Below are 21,388 nucleotides of genomic sequence, written 5' to 3' on the forward strand. Positions count from 1 at the left end.
TAAATTCACTTTTTTGTCATAGTACACACTGTCGTAATTTGATGTTTTTGTCCATTTTGACTTTTGATATTTTAATAAATTCACTTTTTTGTCATAGTACACACTGTCGTAATTTGATGTTTTTGTCCATTTTGACTTTTGATATTTTAATAAATTCACTTTTTTGTCATAGTACACACTGTCGTATTTTGATGTTTTTGTCCATTTTGACTTTTTGATATTTGAATAAATTTACTTTTTTGTCATAGTATACACTGTCGTATTTTGATCGTTTTAAATCTATTTAAATCTCCCGCGTACAGAGGGAGTTTGAAAGACAACCGTTTATCCGCCCCTCGGATTGAGCCCTGTCAATGGTGAGTTTCCAGACCAAATATCTTTATGTGGGACTGGCTTGTCAGGCTAGGTTTATGGCTTAGATGTAGAGGATATTGTATAGTATACATTGTTCCAAAAAAAAGAAAAAAGAAGTCATTTATACAATTATAATTGTTTTTATTTTCATCCACAAATAAAACAGTAATGATCACGATTGGAATTACTTCTACAGCAGAAGCAGAACTCAGATCAGACTATACAGAGAAACCTCAGACTCATTACTGAAGCTCTGAGAGTTGCTAATAAATTACAGGTCTGCAATGGGCTTGTGTGGCCAGTATGGATATTTGGCCTTGTCCAGCTTGGTCTCCGGGAAGGTGTTGTTGAGATCCTCTATGGTCATCTGGTCGAAAGGAATCATGTTCCTGAATATCTCAAGCTGCCAAGGACAAACAATCAGAGAGGGGGAAATTATGGAAATGCTTCATACTTTGATTTGATCAAATCACAATTATTTAATTAATGAGTATTGGGAAATATCTTTATGTAATAAGCTACATAGACAAACTGTGCACATGTAGGCTTCTATTGCAGTCAGCCGACTATTCAATAGTATAATGGGTTGGTAGCCAATCATTACTTATAAATGCATGACAAAAAGCTATGGGTTCAAGTTCTGGTCCATCAGCACAAATAGTTTTGCCTTTCACATGCACTTTAGAATAATTTGCTAAGATAAGACCAGAATAAACTGCTAAAGGAGTACATCAACACAACGTGACCGCGATTGTACGTGTTGAACTTACCGCCTTCTCGTACTCAGCGATACGAGCTTTAGAGGCTTCCAAGTAACCAGCTGCAGTTTTGTTCTGAAGACATCAAGAAACAACACAAAGATGTGTTAGACAATTATAACTCTAAGAACATGAATTTAGACCGGTACAGTAAAACTTTCTGTATTTTCAGAATGACACATTGGCCAGCTGTTAAAATGATCAATTTTGTTTTAAAACTGATCTCTTTAATCTTTAATGCTTCAGTGAACATTTGAGTTATTTTAAAGGGGGGGTGAAATGCTGTTTCATGCATACTGATCTTTTTACACTGTTAAAGACTCTGAATCCCATACAAAACATGGACAAAGTTTCAAAAGTTAAGGTGGACGTTTGATGGGAGTATTTCTGTGTCAAAAATACTACTTCCGGTTAGTCATAAGTTTCGGCAAGTTTTTTGCGATCATGCGTCCCCTTGACGTTAATAAGTCGGAATTTCCTTGTATGGGCCGTACGGGCAATTCTACCGGAAGAGCGTGAGAGAGAGAGAGAGAGAGAGAGAGAGAGAGAGCGAAAGTAACAGGCTACGCCCATCAAAGCGCTGGCTCGTAGGCTGCGCTGCACAGGTAATGTGCACAATTACAATGTCACCAAAAAAGTGCGTTTTTGGTTGCCAGACCAAGACAGTCCTGTACAGATTGCCAAAAAACCCCGCGTTAAGGCAACAGTGGATGGAATTTGCTTTTCCGGATCAGCAACTGAGTTGCGCAAAGGTTTATGTCTGTTCACTGCATTTCGGTGCCGACTGTTTCATAAACAAGGCCCAGCTCAACGCCGGATTTTCCGATCGCCTAATGCTGAAGGATGGAGCAGTCCCAACGATAAAGGTCCCAACGTTAGAACCGCAGGCGGTGAGTAAGACTGCTTCTAATGTCTGTGTTTTTGCCAATGCTCATCAAGTAGCCCAAACATGATCACGTATAGTTAATTGATCAATGGAGCATGCGATGTGTAGTGCGTGTACATTTGTTTAGCTGGCCACTATATGTGTAACTTTATGTTTGTGTATTGTAAAAGCACTCCAAACAACAATACACAAAGAGTGGGGAAATATGTTGAACTAAATAAGCGCGCTTCTTCATTCAAATGCGCTACTATTCCGTGTCTATCTATGTAAACACTAACTTAGCCTGCCGTGCAAAACCAGTCCGCTTACTACAATTGTCTACACAAACCACGCGTAAACACACATACACACGTGCACAACTGCACTTCCCACATGTACACCTTCAAAGAAAAAAAATACGACGATATAATTCAAGTATAAATATGTAAATAACACAAGCCGCTAAGCATATTATATAGTTAGTGTATAACTTGTACCACATAGAGACGTCCTGCTCTAGTCGTTTTTTGCTGCTGCTCCTGTTCAACTGCAGCCTCTGGGTCTGATTCCGGATCATAGATGTTTGGCTGTATCTGATTAAAAGCCATATTTTTATTTTGAATAAAGTTTTTTCCCGCTGTTAGGGATGACACAGCTTTACGACGCACTCGACTCAACACAATAGCAGCAGCGGGCACACGTCATTATTTAGCTCCGCTCACACCCGCTCGGCTTTTTTCGGAAAGACTCGGAACAGCGCATCTTTCTTATATAATTATAAAAAATAAAAAAACTTTTCGGAGATATGCAGGATGCAATGCTACTCTATAGGTACTTAAGATTGACATGACACTGACTGAAACTGAGTGTTTCACCCCCCCCTTTAAAGCAGCACTAGGTAACTTTTCAACCTTCATAATATATTTTTTAAGACTCTTGTGATGATAATCGACTTACAATAGGTTGAATGACACGTCTGCCATAGCTTGATGGGGTCTGTATCGTTTTTAATCGTACTTTTAAACTTTGGGTTTCGGGTAGTAACCCGAGAACAAAACGAACTACAAAATTCGACTGCTTTAAGGCATATACGTCGGAACAGTCTTCCTAGCATTGTAATCTAGACTAAAAACACCTCTTTACTATGGCATACACATAAAACATTATAATTTAACTGATTTGAATAATAGAAATTGATAGTTTTAAGCTGCATTAACTAGGTCAGCCAGAGCTGGGAACACTTCCCATAACACCTGATGTACTCGCTACATCATAAAAAGAAAGGCCTCTATGCTAATGTTGGTCTCTTAGTTTATCCCAAGGCTTATAGAAGTCAGCCGGATCCAGATCTGATGGTGGACCTGCACCTAGACTAGACATGTGCCGATTTTGCGATAATGCGATTTATCACGATAATGCATATGCACGATATTGTTATCGTGGGCACTTTAAAATATCGTAAATAATAATTTATTAACAATTTATAATTTTTTTATAATGCACTCAAGAATACTTTGCCCATCAACCGTATAAATGCTCAACACTGCTGTATGCTTCGTCAAATGGACGCGCTCAGATATAAACAAGCCCAACATGCGTTTGCACATGACTGAACCGGTGAAGGAGACGCGCTGCTGAAGTGCCGCTCAGTGACAGCAGAGGGCGCTGATGAACTGCAGAATGTCACGGTTACCCCGGAAACCAGCAAACAAACAAAAAAACGCATGTAGTTTTTAAAACAGCCATTCGTTTTTGTAATCTCAATGTTGTTCATCACAGCACCAAATACTTAATACTTAAATACTTAATAGGCTATTTATTTTAAAACTTAAACATTTTCATGTTTTAAATCTGGACTAGGCCTACAACATGTCCTAATAATTAGAACTGTTCTGATTATTTGTTATTGTTCAGTATAACTTTGAGATCCGACTTCATTAGTTAACATGTTAATTCATTATTACCAAACTGACAATGAAAAACACTTATAAAGAATTAATCATTCGATGTTAATTTCTTAGTTACTGTTTAATGACATTAAAATCAAAATAACTTTTTTAATGGACCTAAGATAAAACTAACAATGATCAGTTTTTCTTAACTAACATTACCAAAAATATTATACTTTCTGTACCAAATGTAGCTATTGCTCAATCTTAGTGAATGCATTAAATAATGAGACCTTATTGTAATTTGTAAGCCTAACTGTTGTTCTTTATAGCCTAATTCTTTTGCACTTTAATCTTGAAAATTGTACTTTTACAGCTCTGAAAAATATCAAGAGACCACATAACATTGATTTCTCAATGAGGGGTCTCTTAATTTTTTTTCCAGAGCTGTATATATTTTTGGTGCATTATTGTATTTAAACATCCAGTTATTTTTGTTCTTACAAAAATAGTTCTTAAAGCTGTTAAGCTATGGCAACACTTTTTTGCCACTTATTTCAATAATACGTGATAATATCGTATATCGTGATAAAACTTCATCAATTAATCGCAACATGAAAAATTGATATCGGCACATGCCTAACCTAGACATGACCACAACGCAGTTCTGAAGTGTCAGCAGAGACTGACTGAGACAACTAGACTCTCCCCTGTGATGCCTCCTTCACTTCACTTTCCCACTGTACAGATGAAAACGTTTTCTAAATTATCAGAAATGACTAAAAACAGTGTTATTTAATGCAAACAAGTAATTCGGCAGTCATTTTGTAAAGAAAAACCTGCTCACATGCGTTCAAATATGCTTGCCTATAGACTAACATGTAATGTTTACACGTAGGTGATGAGGGTTTCGAGGTTTGCGTTCTCTAACTGCTGTTGTGGATGAGCAGCCATGATGCATTAGGAGTTTTCTATTTTGATTGAAAATGGTGCAAGTTGCCTAAAAGTAAATAACTGATTTCTGTTGTAAATAATCATTAATCAAACTTACTTTAGTTTTAAATAAATATTAGCTTATATTTAATGTATATAGCAGTGACATTTAACATTTGATTACTTTATACAATTTCTGTTTTAGGCTCAGCCCATCTTCCTGAAAAACCTAAAGCATTGTTCATTTCATTTGTATTTTTGTTGTGCTTGTTTGTAGTTAAATTTTAATAATTGGGAAATTTCACTGACATTTAAAACGCATATCATGAAATAAAACTTTGATCATATCACCCTCCAACAATCGTGTTAAATAATCATGATTTCAGTATTGACCAAAATAATTGTGATGATTTTTGCAATAATCGAGCAACCCTGCTTATCTTACTGGGCTTGAAAGATCAAATACACACACTTGTGTCAAAATGCCTGTCTTTGCAAGTGTCCTTACTAGGGGTGTGACAAGACACGAGAACGGATTCGAGATTTTTACCTAGTATTTTTAAGAAATCCACAATGATGAAATGCATGACTAGAAAATAAAATTTGTTTTCAGGTGCATTTGAAATGTTTTAACTAATCATCTTGTAATGAATGTCATTTCATTTCTAGTCACCTTTCTAAATATTAATAATCATATGCAGCAAAAGACAGCAGTACGATTGTCTCTGAACTGAACTCCTTCCCACAAATAGATAGGGTTGGGCATCGAGAACCGGTTCCAACTTGGAACCGTTTAAAAAATAACGATTCCATCGGAATCGTTTAGAAAATTTGTTTTCGGTTCCGATCTTCGGTTCCAAACGCGCAAGTTTTGGTTTCCATGGCCACCTGATTTCCGGTGCGCGCCCACTTGTTCTTTTAGCCATGGAAGTCCGGTAAACGGCGCTCTGAAGTGTGGATTTATTTCACTTTTAAAAAGCCTGGGTCGAAACAGTGCAACTAGTGTTGTCAAAAATATAGATACTGAAATATCTGAAAAGATACGATAGCCTGCTCAGTTTCTACAGTAGCCTATCGATCAGCTGCGCCCTCCTCTCCTCTTCTCTCTGACTGACAGCGAGTTGACGCGCAGCCGCATATTCTCACTCAGCCCGGTTAACCCTCTGAACACGACGGACGCGCGTTCTGCTGGACTTTTCCTTACGACAGCGTGTTAGTGTGTGTGATCGGTCTGAATTTCGCGCGGGATTGCACATAATTCTACGAATCCCTCAGATTTCAAGCTCACATCTGAAGCGCGCACACACACATCCCGTAATAAAGCCCCCTCTGACATACAAGTGCAAATATTCGCTTCTTTTTCCAGCTTATTAGTCAAATACAATCAACCAAATTCTCAGTGCACATTTAGAAGAGTATTAATGTAAACACAGTCGTGAACAATTCAGGAAGAAATGAAGAATGAGTAACAGAACGGTGTTCAGGATCCATGAGTGCCGCAGTTCTTAAAGGGGCAGCAGTCATTTGTTATTCAAAGTCAAACTACAAAAAACATTATCCAGTGTTATTTTAAATTTAATTAGCCACTTTGCGTTTTTTAATTCAGTTTCTTACCTGAATGTTAGACCTACCTGAAAAAATAAAGCAGTCTATTTCATTTATATATTTTATTCTATTTTATTTATTTGTGCTATTTTTTGTAATATGTTTTTTTGTTCTTATGTAATTATTGTTTAGTCGTCTTTTTAAATTCAATTTACCATTCGAAATCAAGCTTACTTGTGCTGTGTGTAAGCTATTGCAACATAATTACCCCGTTGTAAAAAATACATTGAGTTAGCAAATATTTGTGAGATAATTTTAATAGTAATTGATCAATGTTTATATAAGAGAAAAAGCTTAAAAGCTTTATCATATAAAGTGATCTCTTCAGAAGAAATTTTTGATTGCCTAGACTTTCAAAAGACAGACAAAAAAAAAAAAATTATATAAAAAATATCTAATTGACAGTATATGCAGCGCTTTTCCCCTGTGGTATTGAAAATAGTATTGAATATCGATGTGACATGTTTTGACTCCACCCCTCAAAGAATCGGAATCGAGAATCGAAAAGAACCGGAATCGAAAGTAAGAATCGGAATCGGAATCAGAATCGTTCAAATCAAAACGATGCCCAACCCTACAAATAGATCATTGATATTAAGCGCAAACAACCATAATCAAAGTACTCAATATTGAAAGTGCAAATAGATACCAATTTTTCTTCAAGCATGATACAGAGCTAAGAGATGGTTACAACTAGATCATTTTCATATTGGGAGATATTCACGTGCCTCAGGGAGCTGCTTTCAAACAGCGGTAACGTATTGAAATCGTGTTTAATTTCACTTTAAATTTCGCGATCGCGCATACTCTGTGATTAGGGATCGGTGGTGCCCAGCAACCAGTTTAAAATATAAGCCTGGCGCTTCTGCTGTATAACGAATCCTCCGCCACGGTCTTGTCCACTAATATGTAACACGCACTTGCAGGGTATATACAGCAATCCTTAAGTTAAATTTACTACTTTTTAATACCTTTTTTACTACCTTCAGAATATTTTTTAAAACAATAACGACACTGAATTGCAAGTGTTAATCAGCGACCTTTCTATTATTTACACAGATTTTGTAAAATAGATCTCAGTTAGGTTGGTTAAGGAGAAGCATTACTGCATACACATTTGATTTCAATTAATAATTGGTAATTCAGCAATTAAATGATTTAGTGTTTTTTTTTTTCAACAACAAAACCTGAGCCAAATATTACATTTCTATAACTGTGATATGTTGTTGAATTAAACAAAATACTAAAAAATAGTGCTGTCAATCGATTAAAAACTTTAACTAGATTAATCACACATTTTTTCTGATTAATCGCAATAAAAAAAAACGTTTTTGTACGTTTTTAATACATTTTTTAATATAATTTCACAGTTAAAACGTAGAAACAACATAATGACAGTATATTTTAAATACTTGTTTAAATGGCATCTTTTTATGAATGAAGGCCAGTATTACTGATATTAATACAGCTACTGATTTTTCTTTTTTTTACATTCATTATTAGGCTTAAAAAATATAACCGTTTTTAATTTAAGTAAACTTAAAACAATGCTAACATAAACCCATAATAAAAGTCATGTTTATTCCTGCCCTAACAGTTAGGAAATATACAGAAATTTAATACAGTTATCAAAGTTATATGCAGTCTGCACTGCATAAACTATAAATTAAATAGTTAATTCTTATTAAAGCTACAAAAGTTATGTAGTCAAGAGCAGCGAGTCATTTTCTCTGTTCCCTTTGTTCTTTAACTTTACTGACAGGAAGCTTTATTGGCTGCTGTCCCTTTAAGAGCAGGCAGACACGGGGATCTCACTGTTTATATACGATCTAATGGACCGCGCCTCATTCTCTCACAACTCTTTGTTCATTTTAGACTTCATATAAATCATTTAAGATTGCTCTTTTTAAAATATGCCTTGAAGCAAGTCTAAAATAAAACGTAAGCCATGCAGCCACTTCTGAGGAGCGCGCAGTGCTCTGAGATGATGCCGAACGACCGCTGAATATGACGTCAGCATCAAACACACGTTGAGAGAGACGGAGACGAAAGATCTTTGATTATGTGCCCAGATATGCTAAAGCCCATATTTAAACGAACTAACCCGAACGCAGATATAATTTAAATCAGAATAGGACACCTGATAGTCTGAAAAAATAATACCTAATTTGGAAAAAAATAATACCTATGAGACCACATTTAACACTTTTAATGGCCTTAAATTTGACAATTTTGATTCATCACTTTTTAAAACCCCACGGACACCCTGACTTGTAACAACAGCTCAATGCGATGTATCACCCTCATAACACACCGTTGTCGTCTCGTCACGTGATCACTGCTGCGAACAGCTCATTCTAGATGAACTGATGTTATTAAAGCGACTGTTATTATTATCCACCTGAATTAAATTGTGTTTATTTCTATAAAAAGCAGAACTAGAGTGGAGGCGTAATATAAACTTCACCCTCACACACACTATGAAGAATATGACGTCACCTCAACGAGAAATCTCGTCACAATTTAGTCTCGCAAGATCTCGTGGCACCCCTAGACATTACTGTAAATAACATCTGTGCTTTTACTCATCTAGGGGGAAAATGTGTATTACTTCTATAAGCATGAATGATTGGGATTGGACAATCATGATGACAAAATATATATATTTAACTGGTAATCGGTACCAGCTCTAAAAATCCTGACTGGAGCATCCCTACTAGAAACTTCCAGAAAAGTGTTTTGGAGCTACACAGCAGGACAATGGCCCAGCGTTTGACACACAAAACATCTTCTGGACAGAAGAAAAACTGAAGTATGAAGAGAGACTCACAGAGTCCTGTTCCTGGGCATCAATCTTTGCAGTCTGAGTGTCCACTGGCTCAGGGACCGTCAGTGCAGAGAACTGTAGATTGAGAGACAAGTAGAAAGATAATCCATAAGACACAGTGCAGTAGAAGAGACAGAGTCTGAGAGAAATCACTGGATCTCACCTTCTTCTCAAACTCATCCACCATGCCTGCTTTGGCCACAACACTCCTGTAGAAACTCCAGTCAATGGGAGCTGGTTTCTCTGGCAAGGATGCAAGTCTGCAAGTAAAAAGTTCAGCATAAATTATAATTAACCTGACTGATACAACATTTCTAGGGCTGCAAGTTGAAAAAACAAATCCTTGAGACATCAGTTTCAGTGATTCTGGTATTCATTCAAAAAAAATAAAAACATTACAAAAAATACTGTCTTTAAGTTGTTTCTACATTAATTTGGAGAGTAAATGAACCGAATTATTGAAATAGTAAAAAAAAAAAAAATGTATTACAATTTCCTTGAAATATTGACCAGCACATCTGTTTTCAACATTGATAATCAAGTCTTTCTTGAGAATCAAATCATTAGAACGATTTCTAAAGGATCATGTGACACTGAAGACTTGAGTAATGATGCTGGGGAAAAAAAACAACCTATTAAGTATTAAATATCGCTTTTTCCCCTTTAAAATTCAGTAAATTCCCAGGAAGGTCCACTGACCTGCACCTGACCTATATTGTTTAGCTCAAGGGCACAATGATGATGGCTTATGGCTCACCCTTGCTGGGTTCAAAACAAATCCAGCATACCTTTAAGAACCATACATCATACCATGCATAAACCGTGTGCTAGAAATTGTGAAACATGCAGAGACTCACTTCGCTGTGATGGAGTCACTGCGGGTCTTCAAGCTGTTGAACATGGCCCTCTGATTCGGTGGGACCCTCTCCGCAAAAGCCAGCCAGTCAATGGCCTTTACAGCTGCACGTCTGCCTGCCATCTTTCTGCTCCTGACAAAATTCATTTTAAGAACATGGTTATTAAGAATAAAGATCTTAACACGTTAAGCAAACTGTGTCCAGCTGAATCAATGTCAAGCAGATTGTAAAGCCAGTTGGTCCAATCTGACTTTGAACGTCATAATTGTGAAACCAAGCATATAATGATGATTGTTATCCACACATAACATATTCATAATATAGCCTAACGTTACACATAATCAAAATATAGCCTACACATAATCAGTCAGGCAATACCAACATACTGGACACCAGCCAGATGGCTGTAGTCCTAAAACACGGTTTTCGTATTTAAACATAATTTATAACAAATGCGTAGCTGTTTTCTCTTCTGGTTACAGAAACTTACGTTAGGTTGATAAGCACAGCAGAAATGAAAAGCCTTCCGTAACGCACACAAGTCGACAAGACAAGGTCAGCGTACGAATGATAGAAAATAAAGACCGAAATAGCCACCTCAAGACAGCGTCATTTCATATAAACATGAAAGATAACGACTAAAGTTGATGGTTTAATAAATTTAAAACATTCGGCGCTGTCATATTTAATAAATGAGTGAATGTAGACACATACTCACTGCTCAAGGATCAAGCCGCTGCAATGACAGAAGCGTGATGGCCGCCGGAAGGGAGAGCGGAAGCACGGTTAAGAAGAGTAGTGCGCCACACTGACACCCAGCGGACCGGAGAAACGCTGCAGCAGACTTTTGTTTTCCTTTTTTATTTTTACCATGGTTCACAAGAGGGCGCCCAAGATTCGGTTACTTTAATCACCTTAAAGATGCATAGACAGTAAAAGAAATAAAAGATGCAAAGTAAAGATGCAGCATGTTTCCGCAATTTGATAATCCTGGCATTTATCAGGATTGATACCCCACCTGGTGATACCCCATCCTCAAATTTAAAAAGCAGCAAAAGACCAACTTCATAATGTGAAACCTAATATTATAAATGTGTAAAATAGTGTTCTCTTTCATCATCTCGTTTCGAGATCCACCTATGGGAAGGGCATCCGTACCTGACCTCTGCAGAAGCATCCAATTGCACCAAGTCTGACAAGACAGGCAGGAGCGCGCAGCCAATGTCCAGTAAGGCCCCACCCCTTACCAGCGGGCATATAGGGGCTGCATACGCTACTGTACATCAGTTGACATTCGCTTCTCGCGATCTCTGCACTGACACAGTTCGGTTAGATTTGCGCTGCTCACTTATTGTCTGCAGGAGGAAATATCGCCAGATCAGCCTCCACCGGGCGTGACAGTTCTATTCTGCCACATTCTGTGTCTGCATTCGGAGCCGCTCGCGCTCTCGTCCGTCTTCCTGTTCCACGGCTGCCGCCACGGACCTTTCTGAGTTTTTCGCGGGTATGTCGCTCTCTCAGTCTTCTCCTTCTGTGTCTAGCCTATTACGGGCCTGCCCGGCCGCGTGTGGGTCTCTTATCGCCGCTAAGGATTTTCACCCTTTCTGTGTGGTCTGCTTGGGCCTCAAGCACGCAGAGGAGGCAATAGAGAACCCGGAGAACTGCAGTTACTGCCTGGTACTGCTTAAGAAACTCCTGCGACACCGCCTTAAAGTTGCCGCTACTCAGTGTGGCGAGCTCGACTTGTCGTACTCGGATATGGAACACGGTGACGATAGCGCGCAACCGGGGACCTCCCGGGGCGCGACGGCTCTTGTTTTGGCTGACCAGCCCAATCCTGAGTTCCCCGAAGAGGACATCTTCACGGGTAACCTCCCGCTCGCCGACGATCTTGCCGGGTCCGGTGATTACGACGACGCGGGCCTTCTTGAAATTTCGGCGGACGAGGAGTCCATCCCGCCCTCTGTTATTCCCCAGGCTAGCGCCCCCGCGGCCTTGCCTCAGTCCATCCTCCTGGATGTGTGTGAGCGAGCGGCCGCTCGTCTCAACATTAAAGGGGGGGTGAAACACTCAGTTTCAGTCAGTGTCATGTCAATCTTGAGTACCTATAGAGTAGCATTGCATCCTGCATATCTCCGAAAAGTTTTTATTTTTTTATTAATTATATAAGAAAGATGCGCTGTTCCGAGTCTTTCCGAAAAAAGCCGAGCGGGTGGGGGCGTGTCGTGTGAGCGGAGCTAAATAATGACGTGTGCAGCAGCGCGCTGTGTGTTGAGTCGAGCGTCATCCCTAACAGCGGAAAAAAACTTTATTCAAAATAAAAATATGGCTTTTAATCAGATACAGCCATACATCTATGATCCGGAATCAGACCCAGAGGCTGCAGTTGAACAGGAGCAGCAGCAAAAACGACTAGAGCAGGACGTCTGTATGTGGTAAGTTACAAGTTATACACTAACTATATAATATGCTTAGCGGCTTGTGTTATTTACATATTTATACTTGAATTATATCGTCGTATTTTTGTCTTTGAAGGTGTACATGTGGGAAGTGCAGTTGTGCACGTGTGTTTGTGTGTTTACGCGTGGTTTGTGTAGACAGTAAGCGGACTAAAAGCAGTCTCACTCACCCTTCTAACGTTGGGACTGCTCCATCCTTCAGCATTAGGCGATTGGGAAAATTCGGCGTCGAGCTGGGCCTTGTGAAACAGTCGGCACCGAAATGCAGCGAACAGATATAAACATTCGCGCAACTCAGTTGCTGATCCGGAAAAGCAAATTACATCCACTGTTGCCTTAACGCGGGGTTTTTGGCGAATCTGTGCAGGACTGTCTTGGTCTGGCAACCAAAAACCCACTTTTTTGGTGAAATTATGTGCTATGTGTAATTGTCACCTGTCCAGCGTCCTACAAACCAGCGCTTTGATGGGCGTAGGCTGTTCGCTCTCTCCCTCGCTCTCTCTCACGCGCTTCCGGTAGAATTGTCCGTAAGGCCCATACAAGGAAATTCCGCCCCCACTAACGTCAATGGGGACGCATGATCTCAAAAAACTTGCCGAAACTTATGACTAACCGGAAGTAGTATTTTTGACAAAGAAATACTCCCATCAAACGTCCACCTTAACTTTTGAAACTTTGTCTATGTTTAGTATGGGATTCCAAGTCTTTAACAGTGTAAAAAGATCAGTATGCATGAAACAGCATTTCACCCCCCCTTTAAATGGCCGGCTCCACAGAGTGCCACCGACCAGGAGAGGGATATTTATGACGGTAAAGTGTTGGGAGCCCCCCCCCCGGCCCAAGGAAAGAACTCTTTCCCGTTCTTCCAGCGTGCGCTAAGCACATGAGGCACTACTGGAACGACCCGCTCGATCTTAAACACGGTCTCGCGGGGCTGGAGGTTAAAGATATGGCGGCTCGCGGCATGGGCGAACCGCCTGCCATTGAGCCCTCCATTACCAGACACCTCAACCCAGTCCAGGGAGGGCTGCCCGCCCCCCCGAAGCCGGTCCTTCCTAACAGGATGGACCGTTTTTCTGCCTCGGTGCACCAGGCCGTTTATAAATCCTCGGCCTTGGCTGTTAGGACTCTGAATGTCTCCTCCCTCCTTTCCGCTTACCAAGCGGAGATCCTGGACGATCTGGGCCAGCAGTTAGATAAGGGATCTTCTCCCTCTCCTGCACTGTGGAAGGAGATCATCACGGTTAACGACCTCGTTCTCCGTAATGCTCGTCAGGTCGTCCAAACCTGCGGGCGCTCTATGGCGCTTTCCGTGGTAGGAGAGCGCTCGCTCTGGCTCAACCTGTCTGGTCTCCCGGATAGCGAAAAGAAACGTATCGCAGGCACCCCGGTAGAGCCCGGCCGGGCTCTCTTTGGCCCCGCAGTTGCTATGATGCAACAACGATGCGACGACAAGAAGGAGCACAAGGCCTTCATATTGTATCTTCCCAGGAAGACGGTCCCACGCCAGGCGCCCCCTGTGCGTTTGCCTAACCCCCCGGTCCCGGGACGTAATTTTAATCAGGTCAAGGAAAAGCCTCGAAAGAAGTTTTCTGGGCTTTCTTCCTGCCCCAGAACCCCTGTCCAAAGGACGGAAGGTTCCTGCTGTAGGGTGTCCCCCTCCCGTGGCTGCCCAGCCCATGTGTTTGGTGGACGATGTGTGTTCCCCCCTGTTCAAGGGGATTGTCGTGAGGAAAAGTTCAAAAGCAGTGTAACCACACCGCACATACTGTGTTCCCCTCACCCAAATAATAAAGGCTTCGGCCCCAGTGTTTCCCAGAAAACACAACACACACAGAAACACAAAAAACACAATAAATCTAACGAATCAAATGAATTCGTCACAGCGAGATACCCTCTCAATGTAGGGAAATACCCTTTCTCTCGTAATGGTGAACCTGCACGTGTCGTCCCTAGTTTCTCCACTAGAGGGCGCCATTGCATCACAAATAAGCCAGCTAGGCATGCTCGAAGCCAGCACGGCCCGGACGAGCATTCACACGAGCTGTGTGTCAGCCTGGCTTACTGTATTACACATGATATTACAGGGCTATCGTCTGCAGATTGCTATGAAACATCCACGTTTCAGCAGCGTTCTCTTTTCTCACACAGAGGAAAGCACGGCCCACGTCCTGAAGGAGGAAATCTCCTCTCTTCTAAACAAAGGTGCTTTTCAGGTGGTTCCCCACAATCTGATAAACCAGGGTTTCTTTTCCCGTTATTTCCTGGTCCCAAAGAAGGACGGTTCCCTCCGTCCTATTCTGGACCCCAGGGTGTTGAACAAACATTTGAGGAAATACAGATTCATAATGTTAACCCTTGGTTCGCTCGCCCGTGTCATGAAACGGAACGACTGGTTCACATCGGTCGATCTGAGAGATGCTTTTCTCCACATAAGCATTTATCCACCACACCGGAAGTTTCTTCGTTTCGCCTATCAAGGCATTTGTTACGAACTCACGGTGCTTCCGTTCGGGCAAAAATTAAGCCCCCGAACTTTCTGTTTGCGTGTGGAAGCGGGCTTCACTCCCCTAAGAATGTCTGGTCTACGGATCCTGACATACATATGCGATTGGCTCATCATAGCCGATTCGAGGGAAAAGGTGTTGCAGGACACCTCCCGTGTGCTCGCGCACACCCGATCTCTGGACTTCAGGGTGAATGTGAACAAGAGCAACTTTACACCCAGTCAGAGGGTGATCTTCCAGGGCATGGAGCTCAACTGAGTCTCCATGCGAGCGCGTCTCTCTCAAGAGCGCGTTCTCTCTCTGACGAACTGTCTGTCACAGTTCAGAGAGGGGGCGAGGGTGCGATATCGCACATGTCTCAGGCTACAGGGTCTTTTGGCTTTAGCTATCGAGTTTTTGCCACTAGGACCCCTGAGGATGAGGGCGTTCATGAAATGGGTTTTGTCACTACATTTCAGCCCGTCACACGATCTTTGCCGCTCTGTAACAGTGACGCGCACCTGCGCTGCAGCTCTGCGCCACTGGAAGAGCGCGGACTTTTACGCACAGGGTACCCCTCTGGGGACTGTCATGTTGCGGAAGGTCGTGACGACGGACGCGTCCCTAACAGGCTGGGGTGCCACCCAGGAGGGCAGAACTGTGAACGGTTTGCGGCCGAGCAAACTACGTTCAGAGCACATAGATAATTTAGAGCTTCTAACCAATTAGAAGGCTCTGAATCATTTTCTGCCTCGTCTGCAGGGACATCATGTGCTCGTACGCTGCGACGATACCACGACAGTGGCTATCAATCGTCAAGGCGGCGCGCGCTCGCCGAAGCTTCATGCCCTAGCTTACAAGCGTTTGGTATGGAGCGGGCGAGTTTTCCTGTCGTTACGCGCGACTCATGTTCCGGGAATTCTGAACAGAAGCGCGGATCTTCTATCGAGGGGGAACCCGCTCTTCGGAGATTGGCACCTCCACCCTCAGATAGTAGACATGATATGGATGAGACTACGGGCGCCCGTAGATCTGTTCGCCTCGCGTGAAAACAGCCATTGTCCTATGTTCTTCTCGCTAAAGGACTTGGACGCGCCCCTCGAGGTGGACACACTGGCCCACCCGTGGCCCAGAGTGCTGATGCCTTTCCTCCCCTGTGCCTGATAATTCTCACACTGGCCAGGGCGAGAGAGGGGTTTTTTTCTCTCATCCTGATAGCACCCAGGTGGCCCAAAGCGCCGTGGCTGGCAGAGATAATCCCTCTGTTGTATGCCCAGCCGTGGTGCCTCCCCCTCCGCATAGACCTATTGTCTTAAGCGAACGGGGAGATTTATCACCCACACCCGGACAGGGTAGCTCTCTGGGCTTGGCCCGTGAGAGGACGAACCTAAGCGCGTTAGGGCTTCCCCCGCGCGTGGTGGCTACTATACAGAATGCCAGGGCCGTTTCTACACGGTCCTTGTATGGCTGTAAGTGGCAGGTGTTCGATGAGTGGTGTGATGGGCGGGGTCTTACGTCATATCAGTGCTCAGTCGCTGATATCTTGTGTTTCCTCCAAGACCTTATGGATAAGGGCAGGTCTTTTTCCACTATTAAGGTCTATCTGGCAGCTATCTCTACTTGTCATGTGGGTTTTGAGGGCTCAACGGTTGGGCAGCATTCTCTAATCCGCAGATTTATGAAGGGCGCCCGTCGCTCCTTGCCAGTCATTAGGAGAACGATCCCTGAATGGGACCTCTCCATGGTACTGGAAGCTCTGTCTCAATTCCCTTTTGAGCCTCTGGGGAATATTCCCCTTAAGTTGCTGTCCTTCAAAACAGCCTTGCTCTTGGCCTTGGCGTCAGCCAAACGTGTCAGTGAGTTACATGCACTCTCGGTCCACCCCTCGTGCATCAATTTCTCTCTGGGTGGAGATAAGGTTTTCCTCAAGCCTAATCCAGCATTCATGCCGAAATGTTTCCCTGCGTTCACATCGGAGGTGTTGGAGCTATCCGCTTTTCACCCTCCGCCCTTTTCCTCCGCGGAGGATCAGAGGCTAAATGCCCTGTGTCCAGTCCGTGCGTTACAAACGTATGTGTCTAGGACCAGCGCGTTCCGGAAGAGTGACCAACTCTTCGTTTCATGGGCTCCTCCTCGCAAAGGGGATCCCCTGTCTAAACAACGCCTCTCACATTGGCTTGTGGACGCTATAATCTTGGCATATGAATCAAAGGGAGTGCAACCCCCAGGGAACATCAGAGCTCATTCCACGAGGGGCTTGGCCGCCTCTTGGGCTCTGTTCAGGGGAGTATCACTGCAGGATATCTGTTCTGCGGCCAGTTGGGCTTCTCCCCATACGTTTGTGCGTTACTACAGGCTGGATGTCACCAGAACCTCAGTAGCACATTCGGTCTTGGGGGTGGGGTCTTCCTAACCCTGCCTTCTTTATGTGTGCCACACATAGCCTATGTTTCATGTCCTGCTTCACACCGCAGTTACGCGGTTGCGTCGGTGTGGCGAGTTCATGATTATGAGACGCGTCGTGCACCGCCCCTCGGGGTGACCGTCTTTTTCTGGCTAACAGGACCTCACTGTGAGTGTATTGGGCAATCGGGGAGCTGTCCATGTCTCTCCCATAGGTGGATCTCGAAACGAGATGATGAAAGAGAACAATAGGTTACTGTCGTAACCCCGGTTCTCTGAAACATCGAGTGGAGAGATCCACCAGCTTTGCCCCGCTTACCGCACGAGAAGCGAATATACTTACTGATGTACAGTAGCGTATGCAGCCCATATATGCCCGCTGGTAAGGGGTGGGGCCTTACTGGGCATTGGCTGCGCGCTCCTGCCTGTCTTGTCAGACTTGGTGCAATTGGATGCTTCTGCAGAGGTCAGGTACGGATGCCCTTCCCATAGGTGGATCTCTCCACTCAATGTTTCAGAGAACCGGGGTTACGACAGTAACCTATTGTTTATAGAATATTTAGTGTCTAGTTTACATTTTTTTCCTACTCGATATATTACTGTACTACTGTAGCTACTGTATTTTTTAGGAGTATTTCTTTATTTACAATTCTTAAATCAATTCATTTATTTAAAGAAATGTTTATTTTATCACATTTATTTGTGCATGTTTTTTCATTTACTGTTAAATCTTTTTTTTCTTTTTTTTTTGTGGCAGGGCACATTATTCTGCCGAAAGAGGCCACAGCCACCAGGGAATACTGTTTTCATGAAAGGCTGGACATGGTCTGCAACAATGCTTAGTTAGTTGGTACATGTCAAAGTAACATCCACACGGATGGCAGGACCCAAGGTTTCCCAGCAGAACATTGCCCAAAGCATCACACTGCCTCTGCCGGCTTGCCTTCTTCCATTAGTGCATCCTGGTGCCATGTGTTCCCCAGGTAAGCGACACGCACGGCCATCCCCGTGATGTAAAAGCAAGCATGGTTCATAAGTGCTCCAGTTCTTATGCTATAATGTGCCCTCTGTTAATATGCCCTCTGTTGGCGCTTTGGCACCCTGACTGGACTGTGGCTATGCAGCCCCATACACAACAAACTGTGATGCACTGTGTATTCTGACACCTTTCTATCAGAACCAGCATTAACTTCTTGAGCAATTTGAGCTACAGTAGCTCGTCTGTTTGATCGGACCACACAGGCCAGCCTTCGCTCCCTACGTGCATCAATGAGCCTTAGCCGCCCATGACCCTGTTGTCGCCGGTTCTCCACTGTTCCTTCCTTGGTCCACTTTTGATAGATACTGACCACTGCAGACGGGAACACCCCACAAGAGCTGCCGTTTTGGAAATGCCCTAACCCAGTTGTCTAGCACCACCACAACACGGCCCTTGTCAAACTTGCTAAAACCCTTACGCTTTCCCATTTTTCCTTCTTTTAACACATCAACTTTGAAGGCAAAATTTTCACTTGCTGCCTAATATATCCCACCACCTACTAAAAACCATGATAAAGAGATAATCAGTGTTATTCACTATCTATGCCCTCCATTGCATGGTGCTCTTGTTATTTTCATTACTTGTATGGTTATGCTAAAGGTCAGTGAGGTACTCTATATGGAGTACATTTCCCCAAAACACCTGCACAACACACAACACAACACAACACAACACAACACAAAAATCTATTCAGCTGTCACAGTAGCCTAATTGGGTATTAGATGAGTAACCCATTCCGATACCCATTTTGAATTAATTATTTGCATAGGCTATTTGATTCTGTGGGACATTCTATGAAACTGGCCCTTTTCATTTCGTGTCATGCACACAATATGGAAAATTCAAGCCATAGCCTAGGCTAGGCCTACTAAATAGTTAAATATTAGCAAAATCAAAACACTTACCTTTAAACATGTTAAACTTCTTACAGTTAAATAAAAAAAAAATTGGGTTCATGAAATTAATAGATTGGATTAAAAGAATGAACTGAAGATGTGTAGACCTAGCCTACCCCTCAAAAAAAAAAAAAAAAGCAAAAAGCAAAAAAAAGTTATTATCGTGGTTGCTGGCAAAACTATAATTACGTCAGAGTTTATAGTGTGGCAATGGGGCAGTGATGAAGAAATCATAATGGAGTTTAAAAAAAAAGTTGCCTACAGTCACGAGCTTTCTCTAATCCAGTCCACATCGAAGCAGCACATTTCCGCAGGGAGTCTCGGGCTTCCCGCAGCTCTCAGTGCACGGCGCGCGGGTCAGAGGGCGCGCGAGTGGTCAACAGCACACGGAGGACCACTTACCGTCAAGCACTGATGTCATCTACGTCCTAAAGGTGAGGGAAAGCATATTGATTGTTATTGTGTTGTACACAATACCCTGCTGGTTGTTTTATTAGAGTTAACGTTGAAGGTGACGGACCAAACATAAAAGCAGGTGTGTGTTTATCTCTTCATCTCAGCTTTAATAATTTGCGTTATTATTAGGATGTGTGGTTTAAATGTGAAATTTCCGATAATCTAGGTACTTTATCTCATGTTTCAGGGAGTCAAGGCAATTTATTTACAAGTGCAGTTTAGTAATGAACAAGCTATAGAGCTGTGCCAAAAAATAAAACCGATATAACTTGTGCAAAGTTCTGGCTCGTGCGGATTACCGGTGCAGTTTGGGAAATGATTGCGCTATGCTGCCGGTGAAAATTGATTTATTTGTTAGGAACGGAACAGAACCAGAAAAAAAGGAATTATAAAACTTTCTAAGCTACACTGCATTGTCAAACATGCTGCGTCGAAGAAAACAAATCAATCAAAGCAGTCAAATTAATTCGTCGTCATATTCTTGATTCGGCAATGATGTTTTACAAATAAGAAAGCTTTTGTTTTCTTTTTTTCTGGTGTAAAGATACTGAAATTTCGTCGATGTGGTATGATACAAAGTAGCATGATAAAATATGAAGAAAATGCATACATAATATATAGTTATGCAATATGCAATATAGCATATATATATATATATATATATATATATATATATATATATATATATATATATATATATTGTGTGTGTGTGTGTGTGTGTGTGTGTGTGTGTGTTTGTGTGTTGTTTGACACAAACAAAGTTAATCAGCTCCCAAATAAGCCACAAAACACACAGTTGTGTGGCTGAATGTGACAATTTCCATGCTGGGGATTTCAAACCAGAGACATTTATCGCATGCATATGCTATTTTTTTTTTTAGAGATAGTACTGTAAAAAATAACAATAATTTGCTTGTTGTCTGATCCCTGTAGGCACTTGAGTGAGGAGACATAATGACGGAGGGTGCAGAGGTTCATCAGACCCTGCTGTTAAACAGGGCCGATGCTGGCACAACCGCTGTAACCTCCTCTCTGCCGGTCATAGAAACAGATTCTGGGCCGGCAGAAACGGCCAACTTTAAACCAGACGAGCCGGACCAACAGGAAGAGGAATCCTCCACTTTTGCAGAGGTGCAGCATCATTCCACCACAGGACCGCCCGAGGGTGGCTGGGGCTGGGTGGTCGTTGCAGGTACCGTCCTGGTCTTAGCGATGACTCTGGCTTTCCCTTCTTGCATCGGGATATTTTACACAGACTTGCAGAACGACTTCCAAGCCAGCAACACTGAGACGTCATGGGTGCCAGCTATCATGATGGCAGTGCTGCATGCAGGCGGTAGGGAGGGTTCTCTGATCCTGCTGATTCATGCATTTGATCCATTAGCTCAGTGGTTCCCAAACCTGTCCTGGAGGACCACCAGCCCGGCACATTTCGCATGTTTCCCTCATCAGACACACCTGATCAACTCATCAGCTCATAAGTAGAGATGGCAAGACCTGAAGTGGGTTTGTCTGATGAGGGAGACATACAAAATGTGCAGGGCTGGTGGTCCTCCAGGAC

At 42.5% G+C, this 21,388-nt stretch overlaps 2 protein-coding genes across 5 annotated transcripts in view; one reads left to right on the forward strand and one right to left on the reverse strand.

The window, feature by feature from the left end:
* Positions 1-474: 474 nt before the first annotated feature.
* Positions 475-10,945, reverse strand: atp5pd (ATP synthase peripheral stalk subunit d). 2 transcript variants are annotated; one of them, XM_067457036.1, is made up of 6 exons: positions 10,807-10,945; positions 10,089-10,220; positions 9,395-9,491; positions 9,235-9,306; positions 1,125-1,187; positions 475-757 (listed from the first exon to the last, which is right to left on the reverse strand). In XM_067457036.1, exons 2-6 carry the CDS (start codon positions 10,208-10,210, stop codon positions 626-628), a joined length of 486 nt encoding a protein of 161 aa, XP_067313137.1. In that variant the 5' UTR covers positions 10,211-10,220; positions 10,807-10,945; the 3' UTR covers positions 475-625. The 2 variants fall into 2 exon arrangements, with proteins under 2 accessions (XP_067313137.1, XP_067313128.1); XM_067457027.1 differs by having other exon boundaries at positions 10,803-10,933.
* Positions 10,883-21,388, forward strand: part of slc16a5b (solute carrier family 16 member 5b) — a 31,582-nt gene continuing 21,076 nt past the window's right edge. For 2 of the 3 annotated variants that reach the window (XM_067456974.1, XM_067456987.1), the window contains exons 1-3: positions 10,883-11,020; positions 19,636-19,805; positions 20,761-21,163. In XM_067456974.1, the coding sequence (XP_067313075.1) occupies positions 20,782-21,163 (382 nt within the window). In that variant the 5' untranslated portion in view covers positions 10,883-11,020; positions 19,636-19,805; positions 20,761-20,781. Of the gene's footprint in view, positions 11,021-19,515; positions 19,806-20,760; positions 21,164-21,388 lie in introns of those variants that run through there. The other variant, XM_067456982.1, reaches the window with a different exon arrangement.

The sequence above is a fragment of the Pseudorasbora parva genome, chromosome 2, assembly GCF_024679245.1.
Source record: "Pseudorasbora parva isolate DD20220531a chromosome 2, ASM2467924v1, whole genome shotgun sequence".
In the NCBI taxonomy this organism is placed as follows: Eukaryota; Metazoa; Chordata; class Actinopteri; order Cypriniformes; family Gobionidae; genus Pseudorasbora; species Pseudorasbora parva.

Coding starts and splice junctions, on each gene's coding strand:
- atp5pd (XM_067457036.1), bottom strand. CDS start 10,210: ATGGCAGGCAGACGTGCAGCTGTAAAGGCCATTGACTGGCTGGCTTTT. Junction 9,492..10,088: donor AGTGACTCCATCACAGCGAA/GTGAGTCTCTGC, acceptor TTTTACTTGCAG/ACTTGCATCCTTGCCAGAGA. Junction 758..1,124: donor TCGCTGAGTACGAGAAGGCG/GTAAGTTCAACA, acceptor TGTCCTTGGCAG/CTTGAGATATTCAGGAACAT.